Consider the following 15,923-nt stretch of genomic DNA (forward strand, 5'->3'; position numbering starts at 1 on the left):
GCTGACACGACGGAGTGATGACAGCTGAGGTGCAGATAAAGCCGCTGAGGCATCATGGGAGAAATTCAAGTTCCATAAAAGAGACATCATCCATTTTTAAAGGCCGGTGGGGGGGTTGTCATGTAATAAGCCCCGCAGGGTTCATTCGAAGCCAGAAACCTTAACCTCCCTTAACTTGTTGCTGAATTTGTTCCATATTTGATGAAGTTTGCATCATTGATTCTGTTTATTACTGTGAAGCTGCTTTGACACAATCTGTTTTGTATAAAGCACAATATAAATAAAGATGACTTGACTTAACTTGACTCCTAACCAGATGTAACATGACATTATGCAAGTTGCATGATTTCTATTTTGCAGAGTGATATCAACTGCTCCATGTAGTAAAATATGATTGAGCACTTCATAGTTGACACAGTTGATCATGACATCCTTTTAAAAAGACTTGTCATTGTTGTTCTCTCAGAAAATGCTATCAAATGGTTTGCCAACCGCCTTTCAGCCAGAACACAGTGTGTGTGTTTTTAAAGGATTGTACCTCATCTGTTTTGTCAGTCTCTAAAGGTGTCCCTCAGGGGTCTGTTCTGGGACCCATTTTATTTTCCTTGTATATAACTAATATTTTTTGTGATAACATTCCCAATGCTATGTACCATCTTTATTCACACAACACTGCTATTTATTGCTGTGCTTCATTGGCTTCACAAACTCTTCATTATTTACAGTCAGCATTTGATATTTTTAATATAACTATGATCGTATTCGTCTGAAAGAAGAATGTCATATACACCTAGGATGACTTGAGGGTGAGTAAATTATGGGATAATTAAAATTTGGGGGTGAATTATCCCTTTAAGCCACATATCGATAAACTACTTTCTAAACTTAAACTTAAATTGCGTTTTTATTTTAGAAACAAATCTTTATTTTCTTTTAGTGCAAGAAACCACTTTTTACCACTTTTGGATTAGAAAGATCTGCTTTTATATGAATTTACATTATTTTAAAAAACTTGATACCATTTATCATAGCGCTTTACACTTTTATTACTGGTTATAGCCATCAAGCACTGCATTTTGTATGATAAAGCTGATTTGCCATCTTTGTATACTCGAAGAAGTTTTATATAATAGTTTTCAGTCTTGGAAGGCGAAACCGCAATAGAAATCCATTGAACTTCAGCACAAGCCTGTCAAATTTCGATCTTAAAACAAAAATATGTGAACAAGATGCACGTTTTGGCCACTTATGATCCACATAGAGCACCTGCTGCTGTATTTCAATAGCTAAAAACAACGGGACATCCTAAAACATTAAATGTGAAAAACACTATAGGGCGAGTTGCCCCAATAAGGATTAAATTAAGAAAAGTTTAACACTAATCTAGGATTTGTTGATACGTGTTTTATTTTAAATCGAGTTGTTGCACCACTTGAACACAGATTAATTACGCAGTAAAACCGTTATATTATAGATCTGATCAAACAGCAGAAGGAGGGAGAACCGACGCCAGGCTAAAGAATCATTATTAGCGCAACCCACCCTTAAAGTGTCGTAATGTACTAAAAGAGTGATATCAAAAGATTAAATTCAGTTTACACCTTTTTGATGATGCATACTATATACAGGCGAGTAGATGAGCCAAGAATATGAACGCAACGCGTTTTCTTTATAATGGTTTTCGATGGGAAACACACTTAAAGTCCCTGTAAAGTCAAAACTAAACATGTGTTCTGAGTTTCTCACACCACAGATAAATGTGTTATTAACCACCCAGCCAAATTTGAATCATTAAAAAATCCGCCAAGTACATAAAATAGCTTATCAAAAACTTGAAAAAATGAGCAGCATTCTCTGCTCTCAAACGCTGGGGGTGTGTCCGCTGTCGGCGCCGAAACCACGCCCACTCGCGGGAAAGCGGCAGTAGCACACAAGACAACACTCACTGATCACGAGCGTCTATGATCACGACGCACCAGATGTCGGCGGGACGGGAGGATGAAGGCCTGGGCGGGGGATAGTCGGTTCTGCAGCGGATTATCAGTGAATCCCAGTTTTCTCCGGTGAAAGTTTGTAAAACTATCCGGTGTAAAGTCACTGCAGAGGCAGGCGTCGGTGGTGATCCTCAGCTCTCCATCAAGATGGCTGTTCACAAAATTAATCCACCTCTTCTTGATCATCGTGTTTGTTTTGAAAGCTGTTTTGTAAGTTGTAGACTATAGTAACTAACAGTACTGACAGTAACTCGCGATCGAGCGGGCAAACTGATGCGAATGTGCTCTAGTTATGATAGTGTTTGTTAGGGGAGGAGCCAGGCTCGGTGGCTCCAGTGCGTCATCGAGCCACCGTTTTAGCCCCGCCCAGAAAATCCTGAACACAGCAACGGTGAAAAACTGTTTAACGGTCTAACTGTGCGTTCACACCGCCGCCGGCGAGAGCGTCAAACTTCGCTCTGGCCGCCCAGCCATCGACGCTGTAGAAGATTCGTGGACGCGCTGCCGCTCTGACGTAGATCAAATGCTTGGTCTTTTTTGAAACAGCATTTAAAGGGGCTGCAAAGCAAACAATCATGTTGATCGGCGTTTGTGCTGACTGACCACAAGTAGGGTATAACCGTATAATATAACCTCATGAAATCATTTAAATGTGAAAGTTTAAAAAAAAAAGCAGATCGATGGAAAGAACTTAACAATTATAGTTACATGTTTGCTAACGAAATAAACCAATTAAAGGCCATTTGTGTGGTGTATAAATAATGTTGCGCATCTTCTTATCAAACCTGCCGCACCAGCAGTGATCAACCTCTCCTCTATTTTGCTTGGGAACTAATGTGGTCGGAACCAAAGTTTACAGCGCTGCGTTCTCTAGAATCATCTCAAGCGGAGCACTTCTACATTCCCATTGGTTGCCGCCGGCTGCCGCCGAAGCGCGTCGTAGCTCATTACCATAAAGTTGACCTGATTCCAACTCTCCTCGACGCCCAAATCGTCCAAGACGCGCCGCGCCGCTCTCGCCGGAGCTCGCCGCCGGGCTCCCATTGAGAATGAATGACTTCCGGCCACTTTGACGCTCTCGCCGGCGGCGGTGTGAACGCACAGTAACTTTTGAATTCAGTACTACATAGTTTACAGTCTTTGTAATTTGTTTCAGCAATACATTTCTAACATTTATAATGTGTTTAGAAAAAAATCTCAGAATTGCCTTTACAGCGACTTTAAAGGTGCACTATGTAAAATTTTTGCAGTAAAATATCCAAAAACCACTAGGCCAGTTTTGTATATTTTGTTCAGTAGAGTATTTACAATATCCCAAATGTTTCCAACTATTTTTAAAACGTGAGAAAATTGCTATTTTAACCAATGAACCGGGACATGTGAGGGAGTCGCCTGTCGATTGTGTCATATCTGCGTTCCCCCGGTTTCCAGAAACGCTTTACTCTCACTGCAGTGTGAACAAGTGTCATAGCAGCCGCCGAAAGAACGCAATAACATCATTATCAACACACTCAGATGTGTCTAATATGATAAACAAAGCTGCGTTACCTCATACTCATGACCAGAAAAGCGGATATGGTGCCGGCGACTGTGGCATAATAAAAGTCCCACTGCTCGTGAGGCATGTGTTGCGTTCATCTTATTAACAATCGCTCCAGCGGCCTTGCTCAGCTCCTGCTCTGCTTCAGACTACAGTAACGTTAATAATCACATCATCAACATGATTTCCCGATTCTTTTCCACCGGTTGAGGTGAAGACCACATGTCCCAAGATTCTGTGCTCAAACGTGGCGTCATCAAACTACGCCTTTATTTTGAACAGGCGACCTCTAGCAGACGGAAAAGTTACATAGTGCAGCTTTAACGAGAAACCTTGCATTAATATTCTGTGTTCATCTGCTTTCCTGTACAAAGTATGGATCATCAATAAATATTTTGAATTTGGTCTTTTAATATCACTGTCTTACTGCAATAATACTGACTACAAACCTGGTAAAAATGACAATGGAGGAAAGCCTCCAGGTGGGCGTTCCTATAAGCGTGTGACGTCATGTGAAAACTATGAATTGGTATTGTTTTATTTATAAGTGTATTTGTGGTCTAACTCCATCGTGTCACTCAGCTTTTACAAATACAAATAAAAATGTTTGCTACAATCTTCATTTAAATTATTTGTTATATCTTAAAGTTCCTTGGGGGAAAAAGCTTTAAATATAATGCTTCTTCCACTTGGAATAATTTACAAAACATCTCAAAGCTTACTATGCTTTCATCACAAAACGAGCTTAAATGGCTTTTAACAGATTATGCGTTTTATCCTTTAGTAAACTGCTGTTGTGATCCTTGATTGTGTTTTATTGTTTTGATGTGTATCTGTATGTTTATGTTATTTGGTCACTCTTGTGAAAGAGATTTTAATCTCAATGAGTTTTTAACCTGGTTAAATAAAGAATGAATTTTCATTTATACATTTAACTCACTATGTTCAACCACAGTCAAAAACAAGCTTTTAATTACAGACTGCTTTGTTTTCAGTGAATCATATTTGCAGATCAAAGTCCCTCAAGCTCAAATATTGTATTTGACTTCTGCCCTTTATTTACTGCCAGACTAGTTCCATCAAACTAACCACCACTGCACTCGTTTATCCACAACCTGTGCTCATTTTGGTCTGTTGACAAACTGAATGTAAAATTTTTGAACACCAAACATGTATATCAATATACAAGGGAAAGCATTTAGGGGACTAGTCAACATTGCACCATTTTTGTCCTGCAGAACATTTTACATTTACAGTTCATTACAACTTCATGTTTAAAATTCATGCAAAAAATGTATTAGATTAGTTACATTAAAAATTTACATATACTGTATGTTTCAAGGAAAGTTGTTAACTCTAACTAGTCACAATTTCACCATTTTGTTTTTGTCGTTTACTTACATGTAAAATTAATTTGTCCAACTGCAGGACCATTTAAATCCAGAAATGAGTTACAATTTTGTTTAATTATCATACAAACAGACAAAAGTTTGAAATTAGTTATCAGACTGATTAGAGAGACACTGATTTTCATATTTAAATTTCACAAAAATCCTTATTTAGACTAGGGATTCCCAAACTTTACCATCAGCCAAAGCAACTTTGACCTAAAATATTTATTTTCATGAGATTTTCAGCAAATAATTAAATTAATATTTTTACAACACATTCCCATGTTCATAGTTCACTGATGCTGGTTAATGGTCACATGAAATATATATATACATAGATTTAATCTTTTTTTATTGTTTTATTTGTTAAGATTTCATTTTATGGTTTTATTTTAATTGCTTTTATCTCAAGATTTTCTTTTAATTATTTAGCCTGTTGACTGTCAGTGACCCACAAGCGGGACACTTTGGGAATTTTTTTATTGCCTTTTTTCCCCATTACACATTTTAGTAATACACTCTCAGAAAAAAAGGTTTCTTGGGGAACAAAACGTATAACTGTACCTTTAAAAGGTACACAATTGGTCCTTAGGGTACAATTATACCATTGTTTTCCTCAACAGGGGTAGGCAAGTTTGGTCCTAGAGAGCCGCTATCCAGCAGAGTTTGGCTCCAACCCTGAAAGACGTCTATAGAAGCTCTTATTGAGATTTAACAGAGGTTTAGATGTAGAGGTTTTATTGAAAATGTTTGGTCACCGTTATGGTGATCAGGGTTTCCTTTAGATTGGCAGTTTGACTCTTGGCTTTTTATGCGAGTTTGTGGATTTTGTTACAGTGTTAACAAAACACATAATCTGTTCAAATCAAAAGAAGCCATACACAAAAATGTTTGATTGTTGTTATTAAAATTAAACGCATCACTGACTAAAAATATTGATATATACTTTCTTGCCACAGATTTGATTTTTAAATATATTCTAGGGGGAGAAAAGTTTATATCAGCATATGAATCTCAACAATGGTGACATACTTAATGCTGCAATGAATGCTGGGAGCCATGAGTTGTATACTGTGGTGGTATACTAAACTCTGCAGGACATCAGCTCTCTAGGACCAAACTTGCCTACCCCTAACTTAGAGGTACAAAAATGTACTCTTAAGGGTACCACCCCAGTGACGACCACTTGTACCTTAAAAGGCACAATTGTGTACTCTTATTTTTGAGAGTGTAGTAATGATCATTAATTAGGTATCGTTCAAATGCTTAAACACTCAAAAGGCATCCAGTGAAAACTGGTTTGAAATAGAAAGTTGTGTTATCATGGAAATTATAATTTAAATCCTTTTAGCGGGCTCAATTTTTGTGATATCAACTTCAAATTTGCAACACATCTTAGACATATGGCTTTGATTTTAGGGTCCAAATTACGTAATAAAAATATATATTTGGTATAAAATAAAAATGTTTAGTTCAGAATATTTGTTTTACATTTATTCACTTTTGCAATAATCTACTGGGTGATCAGTCTTAGTTCTGTATTACAAAGCATTCATGAATTATTTCATTTAAGGTCAGATCAATGCTCAGCAAGGAAAAGTGACTCCAAAATGGCTTTTCATCAACTTGTAAACTCCAGTTTGGGAATCCCTGAACAGTCTAAACAGTTGATAAACTCGAAAAGAAACACATCCGTGAATGGGACGATTGCAATAATGATAAATCACATTAAAACTCCTCTACTGCTGTCTTTAGAGAGGTGCCTCTGGGAACCCTGCCCAACTGACTGAGCGTTTTACACAACACAAAGAGACTGCTGAATCTGTGTCCAGAGCACCGCTTTAACCCTCGCCCGGCCCGCAGGTCAACATCGGGGCAGATTCACCAAGGACGTGCACTACAGCAAGACCGTGTTCAATAATCAAGGCTCACTGGGGATGCATTGATATGAAAATATTGTCCGATACCAATAACCGATAATTCTTGATATTTGAAAGCCGATAACCGATATACAGGCCAATAAATCTAAATCCAATTTTTTATATAATTTCTGAAAGCCTGATTACAAAAACAAAAGTCTCATCACCATTAAAGCCATGTCCCAAGCACACCCCATGTTCTCAATATAATTTTATGTAGCCTTTATGACAGACTCGGGCTGCACATGTTGCACTGAACTGTGTGAAAAGTGATTCCAATCATATTTCAAGCTATTCAAAACCATCATGGCGAACAGTACGCATCTGAAGTGTCTCAGCTGAAGGAAATAATCCATTATTCATCAGCTTTAAAGGGTTCATTTGACATATATGAGGTCATCATACTATAGAATATCCTATAGTTACAGAACCGAAAACTTCCTTGTTATTCCAAAAACAGTTTTTATTGTAACCAAGCCCAGAGAACGACTCATTGTGGAATGTGCTTATCTATGAGGTGAAAGATCAACGCCTACTTCATCATCGCATCTTTGGCCCCGCCCTCTGGCGTGTTAGTGAGATGACGAGGAGAGAAGAGCGATGCAGGATCACTGCACTAAAAATAACTTTACCTTCCAAAGATCTTAATGCTAGGAATGTGCTTATTTATTTTCAACAATGTGAATGTCTGAGCATTATTTATCTGTATTTGCTACATTTCTCTGTGGATTCTTTGGTAAATCAGTCGCAATTTTGGCGCAGGCTTTGCAAACAGACTTTTACAATATGGACTCGACATCATTCTAATGCCTGATCTGAGACCAGTGATTTCTGATATGATTCATGTACAGTCAGATGTTCTTTGTCTGTGTGTCAGTAAATCAAACCAGTGACTAAACACTCAAGCCTCAACTTCACATTGTTTCTCTTAATAGGATGAAAACAATCTGTGATTAAATGATATATATAAAAGCGATCAAAGAACGCTCCCTTTGCAATCACTGGAGCTGTCACAGCAGCCAATCACAGCAGTGGGCGTTTACACTGAAGTCTCACAGCAGCCAATCACAGCAATGGGCGTTTACACTGAAGTATCACAGCAGCCAATCACAGCAGTGGGCGTTTACACTGAAGTATCACAGCAGCCAATCACAGCAGTGGGCGTTTACACTGAAGTCTCACAGCAGCCAATCACAGCAGTGGGCGTTTACACTGAAGTCTCACAGCAGCCAATCACAGCAGTGGGCGTTTACACTGAAGTCTCACAGCAGCCAATCACAGCAGTGGGCGTTTACACTGAAGTCTCACAGCAGCCAATCACAGCAGTGGGCGTTTACACTGAAGTATCACAGCAGCCAATCACAGCAGTGGGCGTTTACACTGAAGTCTCACAGCAGCCAATCACAGCAGTGGGCGTTTACACTGAAGTATCACAGCAGCCAATCACAGCAGTGGGCGTTTACACTGAAGTATCACAGCAGCCAATCACAGCAGTGGGCGTTTACACTGAAGTCTCACAGCAGCCAATCACAGCAGTGGGTGTTTACAATGAAGTCTTACAGCAGCCAATCACAGCAGTGGGCGTTTACACTGAAGTATCACAGCAGCCAATCACAGCAGTGGGCGTTTACACTGAAGTCTCACAGCAGCCAATCACAGCAGTGGGCGTTTACACTGAAGTCTCACAGCAGCCAATCACAGCAGTGGGCGTTTACACTGAAGTCTCACAGCAGCCAATCACAGCAGTGGGCGTTTACACTGAAGTATCACAGCAGCCAATCACAGCAGTGGGCGTTTACACTGAAGTCTCACAGCAGCCAATCACAGCAGTGGGCGTTTACACTGAAGTCTCACAGCAGCCAATCACAGCAGTGGGCGTTTACAATGAAGTCTTACAGCAGCCAATCACAGCAGTGGGCGTTTACAATGAAGTCTTACAGCAGCCAATCACAGCAGTGGGTGTTTAGACTGAAGTCTTACAGCAGCCAATCACACCAGTGGCGTTAATACTGAAGTCTCACAGCAGACACACCTCTTCAAACAGAGGCTAAAATCAGGGTAGGAATAATGCCTTCTTTTCTAAATGATGGCCATTTTTGTAAGAATCATACTAACATCATAAGTACAACACAGGAAAAATTATAAACAATAAAACAATGCAGTTTATGACCCCTTTAATATATTGGCCAAATTTTCTTATCAAGCCGATAACGATTAGCCTGGCTAGCCTAGCCAGGACCAGGCTAGATAACAATAACATTAAAAATGAATATATATTGTCCGATATATTGTGCATCCCTAATTCATACAGAGATGCAACTGGTCTGAAAATAGCAGCCAGGCTTCTGTTGTAATCTTCCTCTCATCCTGTTCTTTCCTCCTACACATCTCTCTCTCTTTCTCACTCCAGTGGCTTAAGTCCAACGGGGAAGGAGAGGATGATGGTGAGAAGGACTGTCAATCGAGTTTAAAAATACCATCAAATTATGTAACTATGTAATACATGCTGATTAGTTCATGTAATCGATATAGAAGCCACAAAATAAGCCATTTTGTTTTTAAACATTACAAATTGTGTAATAAATGCCATTTCATGTTCACGTTGATGCTATTATCTGTCTATGAAGATTCATATTTTGGGTCTGTTTTCCAGGAAATTTTGGAAAATGGAAATTTCCATGCATATGTTAAATGTTTATTTGGTAAAACAATAAGGTTCCACTACATTACGTAATATGACCTAACAATGAAAATACTTATTTAAGTAAATTATTTATTAAGCATTTACTGTAGTGTTAACATTTATTTTGTCAACTTTTATATGTACACTAGCATAAATGCTAACCTCAAATCGAACACACATAGACTAAATGTTATATTGCGTTATAACAACAACAAAAAAAAGTTTCCAAAATTTTGGACCCCCTTGACTTTTACGGTGTACAAAAAATTCTCAAAATATCTTTTGTGTTCTGCAGAAGAAAAAAGGTCCTTAAAGGATTAGTTCAAGTTCAAGTCCAAGATGTCCATGTCTTTCTTTCTGCAGTCAAAAAGAAATTAAGGTTTTGTGTGAAAACATTCCAGGATTTTTCTCCATATAATGGACTTCAATGGGCTCCAAACGGTTCAAGGTCCAAATGACAGCTTCAGTGCAGCTTCAAAGGGCTTTAAACGATACCAGACGATGAATAAGGGTCTTATCGAACCCTTCACGAATGTGATCATCTCTGAGCTCAGCCATAACTTCCGCTGAGTGAGGTCAAAATACGAGCGTGGTCATAGATATATACGTATATGCCTCATTAGCACCTGCACGGATCCGTAGAATGAGGCATCTACGATTGATATATCTATGACCAGGCTCGTATTTTGACCTCACTTAGCGGAAGTTATGGCGGAGCTCAGAGATGATCACGTTAGTCTGATAAGAGGTAAAATAATATCATAAATACAGCTCGGTTTCTCGCAGAAACGGATCGTTTCACTAGATAAGACCCTTATTCATCATCTGGTGTCGTTTAAAGCCCTTTGAAGCTGCACTGAAACTGTCATTTGGACCTTGAACCGTTTGGAGCCCATTGAAGTCCATTATATGGAGAAAAATCCTGGAATGTTTTCATCAAAAACCTTAATTTCTTTTTGACTGCAGAAAGAAAGACATGGACATCTTGGATGACATGGGGGTGAGTAAATTATCAGCAAAAGTTTATTTAAAAGTTTGAACTAATCCTTTAATGATGACAATTTTTCCTATAAAAGTCCTGTAATAAGTTCCATAGTCATTGCAAAATATAACTCTTATTTTTCTGGTGATGTTGGGGTGTTCTTGACATGTTTCGTGAGATTCGCCGCTATACTACATTCTATATTGTAGGGTTTGAGTGGTCGTTATGGAAACAAATGCTGAAGAGCAGCTATAAATATAGCTTGAGACTCAGACTCACTCCAATGTGTTCTAGCTTTCTCCACACACTCACAAAGAGCGTCCAGTCAACACCAGACATCCTGACTTCTCACGACACGACACTTCAGCACCTGTTTCTGATGGCACTGACACAAAGAAAACCTGCTGATGACATCGACACACACACACACACACACACACGTCAAAATCATCTGTATTAGAAAAGGTTTTCAAGTGTGTTTGTGTGTGTAAAAACCAAACATGCTATTTCAGCATTATTTACATAATAATAAAGTATTAATTCATGTTTGAATTTAACTTTTATTTTAATATTTTTTAGCTTGAGTTTTAGTCATTTTGTTGTGTTCCTTTATCATTTTTTTGTTTATTAAATATTTCTTTCTAGCTTTAATTATTTTTTATTTTAGTTTAAGTTTTAGTCATTTTAGTACTTCACTTAAACCTTTTTCAGTTAGTTGCCCAGACAATATTTTCTCATTTTCAATTATGTTCAAATCTTTCATTTGAAAGAAAAGTTAATAGTTAAAAATGTTTGTTTTACTACACTATATTGCCAAAAGTATAGGGACACCCCTCTGAATCACTGAGTTCAGGTGTTCAATCACTTCACGGCCACAGGTGTATAAATCAAGCACTAGTGCAGACGCTTCTACACACATTAGTGAGAGAATGGGCCGCTCTCAGGAGCTCAGAGAACTCAAGTGTGGGGCCGTGATCGGTTTCCACCTGTGCAATAAGTCCATTCAGGACATTTCCTCACTACTAAATATTCCACGCTCAACTGTTAGTGGTGTTATAACAAAGTGGAAGAGATTGGGAACAACAACAACTCAGCCATGAAGTGTTTTAGGCCACGTATAATCACAGAGCGGGGTCAGCACATGCTGAGGGTCACAGTGCGCAGAAGTCGCTCCAGACCTTCAAACTTCTGTGGCCTTCAGATGAGCTCAAGAACAGTGTGTAGAGCTTCATGAAATGGGTTTCCATGGCCGAGCAGCTCATCCAAGCCGCACATCACCAAGTGCAATGCAAAGCGTGGGATGCAGTGGGGTAAAGCACGCCACCACTGGACTCTAGAGCAGTGGAGACGTGTTCTCTGGAGTGACCAATCACGCTTCTCTGTCTGGCAATCCCATGGACGAGTCTGGGTTTGGCGTTTGCCAGGAGAACGGGACTTGCCTCACTGCATTGTGCCAAGTGTAAAGTTTGGTGGAGGGGGGGATTATGGTGTAGGGTTGTTTTTCAGGGGTTGGCCTTGGCACCTTATTTCCAGTGAAAGGAACTCTTAATGCTTCAGCATACCAAGACATTTTGGACAATTTCATGCACCCAACTTTGTGGGAACAGTTTGGGGACGGCCCCTTCCTGTCCCAACATGACTGCACCAGTGCACAAAGCATCGGCCCATAAAGACATGGATGAGCGAGTTTGGTGTGGAGGAACTTGACTGGCCTGCACAGAGTCCTGACCTCAACCTGATAGAACACCTTTGGGATGAATTAGAGCGGAGACTCTCGTCCAACATCAGTGCCTGATCTCACAAATACGCTTCTAGAAGAATGCTCAAAAATTCCCATAAACACACTCCTAAACCTTGTGGAAAGCCTTCCCAGAAGAGTTGAAGCTGTTAGAGCTGTAAAGGGTGGGCCAACTCCATATTAAACCCTACGGATTAAGGGTGTTTTCACACTTTTCAGGGGTCTGAACGCGGTTTGCGTGATTTGCCCATATGTGAACACTCCAAGCGATCTAAGACTCCTTTAAAGCGAACCGAGGTGAGAGGTGATCTGGGTACGGTTCGATCTCCTTTTATGGTACGGTTCGCTAAAAACACGCAATATGACCACAAACCGCTCTGGGCTTACTTGATTTTTCTGTTTGCAAATTCCAATGTAGTTTGGCCATCAGATGCCTCGGTACAAATCGGCTGTTCATCATGGCTGCTTCTTCTGGCAAATCTCTACAAATTATTTGTTCACAACTTACACTTGTTTATTACAATTTCAACCACTTCCGAACAGTGTAAGAGAGACGCGACTGCACACCTTGCCAGTTTAAAATGGTGTTAAGAGCGCACACACCTAAAGCACATGCACAGAAGCCAGCTGTCACAGCGCGTGTACTAATCAGCATCTTTAGCGTATTATTGCATTCATTTTAAAGTGACAAAAACTTTACACATAAACAGGTGGTTTCGTCTTCACATCTGCATTACTAGCCTAATATAAGAACCAGTCGAGTACGTCATACAGTGAAGAATATGCAGTTTTATTTTTTCATGTGATTATTCAATTTCTTACTTGATTGCAGTTTTTAAGCATACCCAATTTACCTGGAAATTTTATTTAATTTGCATTTTTTTTATTATTGTATTGTTTATTTTTGGCCTTCTGCAATAAAATAAACACGATTCAAGGAAAACAAATAAAAATAAATGTTATTAATAAAGGTGGATGTGTGATACAGCTAGTGCAAGAATATGTAGTATTGCAAAAACTACTTTTTTCCAAAAGATAAACTTAATTCAACAACATTTGTAGCAATGTCATTTAAAAAAAAAAATCTTTACAAACAAATATCTTGGTTACTGAGGCATAAACAATGCAAGTGAACGGGATCAAATGTTGAAGGCCATAGGGTCAGCCATCAAACACTGAACTGGACTAGATCCAAAAAGCAACAGTATGAACACAAAGGCGTCTGAGACCACATTCCTACTAAAGTGGACCAAAAAAGGATCTGAGTCCTCTTTCAGGTACAGGGACAGTGTGAACGTGAAGAGAACTGGGTCCTTTTTCACTTGGTTCACCTCTTGGTCCACTTAAAGGAGTTTGAGTTCGGTTCTTTTAAAGAGGACCCAAGTGTGAAAACAGTGTAAAAATGCGATGTCATTAAAGTTCATGCGCATGTAAAGGCAGGCGTCCCAAAAATGAAAATGAAAATGAAAAATCTGTCCCTTGCGTGTCCTCTTTCAATGACTTTCTACCGTGGAACATGAATGGAGTTATTTATAGTTTAGGCCAATAATGTCCAGGTAAACGGTTGTCAGCTTGCTCCTCACACAACTGCTATTTAGTGTGCAAGTCATATGGACGGATATTTTGATGCTCTTATGTGGCGTTCACACCGGACGCGATTCGCGCGAATAATAACTTTAAATAGTTATCACAGTGATAATCATATTGTCTGAACCAGATATTAATATACAGATTTTCTCCTCATTGTTGTCACTACTAGAGCAAGCTCCTGATTGGTTAACGCGGCGCGAAATATCCGCCAAAGTTCAGATTTTTCAACTTGAGCGTTTCGCGCGAATCGCGCGTTCAAAACGCTCAATTCGCGTCCTTCGCGCCGCCTCAATCGCGCGAATCGCGCCGCAGAATGCCATTTCACGTCTCTGCATTGACTTAACATGTCAATCATTTCTCGAATCGCGCGAATCGCGTCCGGTGTGAACGCAGCATTATGGTGTAGTCGTGGAGTTTAACAGCCCCTGCTCACTTTCTTCTTTCCTCAAAACTAGACCTGCACCTTAAAACAGTCCAAACTACTGAACGCTTGTTAACAATCCCAGCCTCATTTCATTCGTGTCAATTGTAGAACACAGTCCATATCTACAAGAACATTATCCCTCCCTTGTTAAATACTACTTGCTTTTGTCCTTCTTTCTCTCTCCGCTGCGAGCGGTTCTACGGAACGAGAGTTAATTGTGTACATTTGTCTCTGTTCCTGGATGTCTGAGTGTGGGAGGGATGTGGGCACAGATGGATTGTGGGTAGTTTTACGGATGTAGCGCTGCTTCACCCACCCACACACATACAGATCATCATCACCCGGGCCGGGTCGAACCTTGCCTTCCTGCGTGCAGTAATGACGGACTTTAGGTTCATGTAGTTCCACACACACACACAAAAGCGCAGAGAAATGTTTATGCAAACAAACACGCACACAAAAGAACTCATGATCACGTGTGGGCCGAAGTGGTGCTTAATAGCAATCACAAACACGCATGAATGCAAATGATCCCAAACAGCTTTTTATCCTTTATGCTGCTCTTTATACGTCCATCACTCACTTCGAGAGAAAGAGAGATGAAAGAGAAGCAAACGCAAAGAGGCAGAGACAAAGAGGAGAGGACACAACTCAATTCAGCCATTATGCCAAGCAATGCATACACACAAACACAAACACACGCACAACATACAACAGGCAGGCAGCAACATAAACACCCTGAAGCTCTGTCCACATAGAGCCGCCCACAGACTGCAGACAGAACATGGCAACACGTATACAGTATGAGGAGCGGGAGCCCTTGCACACACACACTCACAACACACACTCACAACACACACTCACCATGTCATCCAGCGCGTAACGCAGGAGTCCGTGTTCATACAGAAGGAAAAACCGTCTCTGCCATTTCTGTAAAAGAAAAAGTGAGGACGTCTTAGATCTTGAAAGCATTTCAAGTGTGCTTTAAGTGTCTAAATACTTTTTAGCGCCACTGTATATGAATTATAATGTTTACGTAATCATGCGGCTTGATTGATACGGTGCCCGGTTTATCTGGGGCCTCATTAAATTGCATTAATTATAACCCTGCTCTTTGGATATCAGCAATAGCCATTTGGTTGACCACTACATCCTACATATACATACTTATATATACACTACATATGCTTTGGGTTATTTTTATCATATTTCCATCTCGTTTGTCAGTCTGTGATTTCCTGTTTGCTGTCGAATTGTTTCCCATCCCACAAACTCCCTCTCCTGCTGTTTCTCACGAGCTCAGCTTGAGAGACCGAGAGTGAGTCAGCGACTCCATGGCCCCCTCAAGCACACACACACACACACACACAACTTGTTAATTTCTTGACAAGCACATATACTGCGCACACACACACACACACACACATAGATACAGACACACTTAAATACACACAGAAGAACAGCAATCTATTCTCATACACAATGTGTGATAATAAAGAAAAAATACTAGTCCTTTGGTGAAATAAATATAATGCATGACAACTCGTATATTTTTTAATATGTTAAATTTCACCCTTGTGTTCTGTTGAGATGGACTTTTTATGATTAGGGTCCCAGAGACCCAATGGTACGCATATAAAAATAACCGCTATATATGAATTA

The 15,923-nt window shown here is 39.7% G+C and overlaps 1 protein-coding gene across 6 annotated transcripts in view; it reads right to left on the reverse strand.

Moving 5' to 3' along the window:
- Positions 1–15,923, reverse strand: part of LOC307119796 (uncharacterized protein) — an 81,254-nt gene that overhangs the window by 52,367 nt on the left and 12,964 nt on the right. For all 6 annotated transcript variants that reach the window (XM_079806340.1, XM_079806341.1, XM_079806339.1 and 3 more), the window contains exon 3: positions 15,126–15,191. In XM_079806340.1, coding sequence (XP_079662466.1) covers positions 15,126–15,191 — 66 coding nt within the window. The remainder of the gene's footprint in view (positions 1–15,125; positions 15,192–15,923) is intronic.

The sequence above is a fragment of the Gobio gobio genome (genome assembly GCF_949357685.1).
Source record: "Gobio gobio genome assembly, chromosome: 23".
Lineage (NCBI taxonomy): Eukaryota > Metazoa > Chordata > Actinopteri > Cypriniformes > Gobionidae > Gobio > Gobio gobio.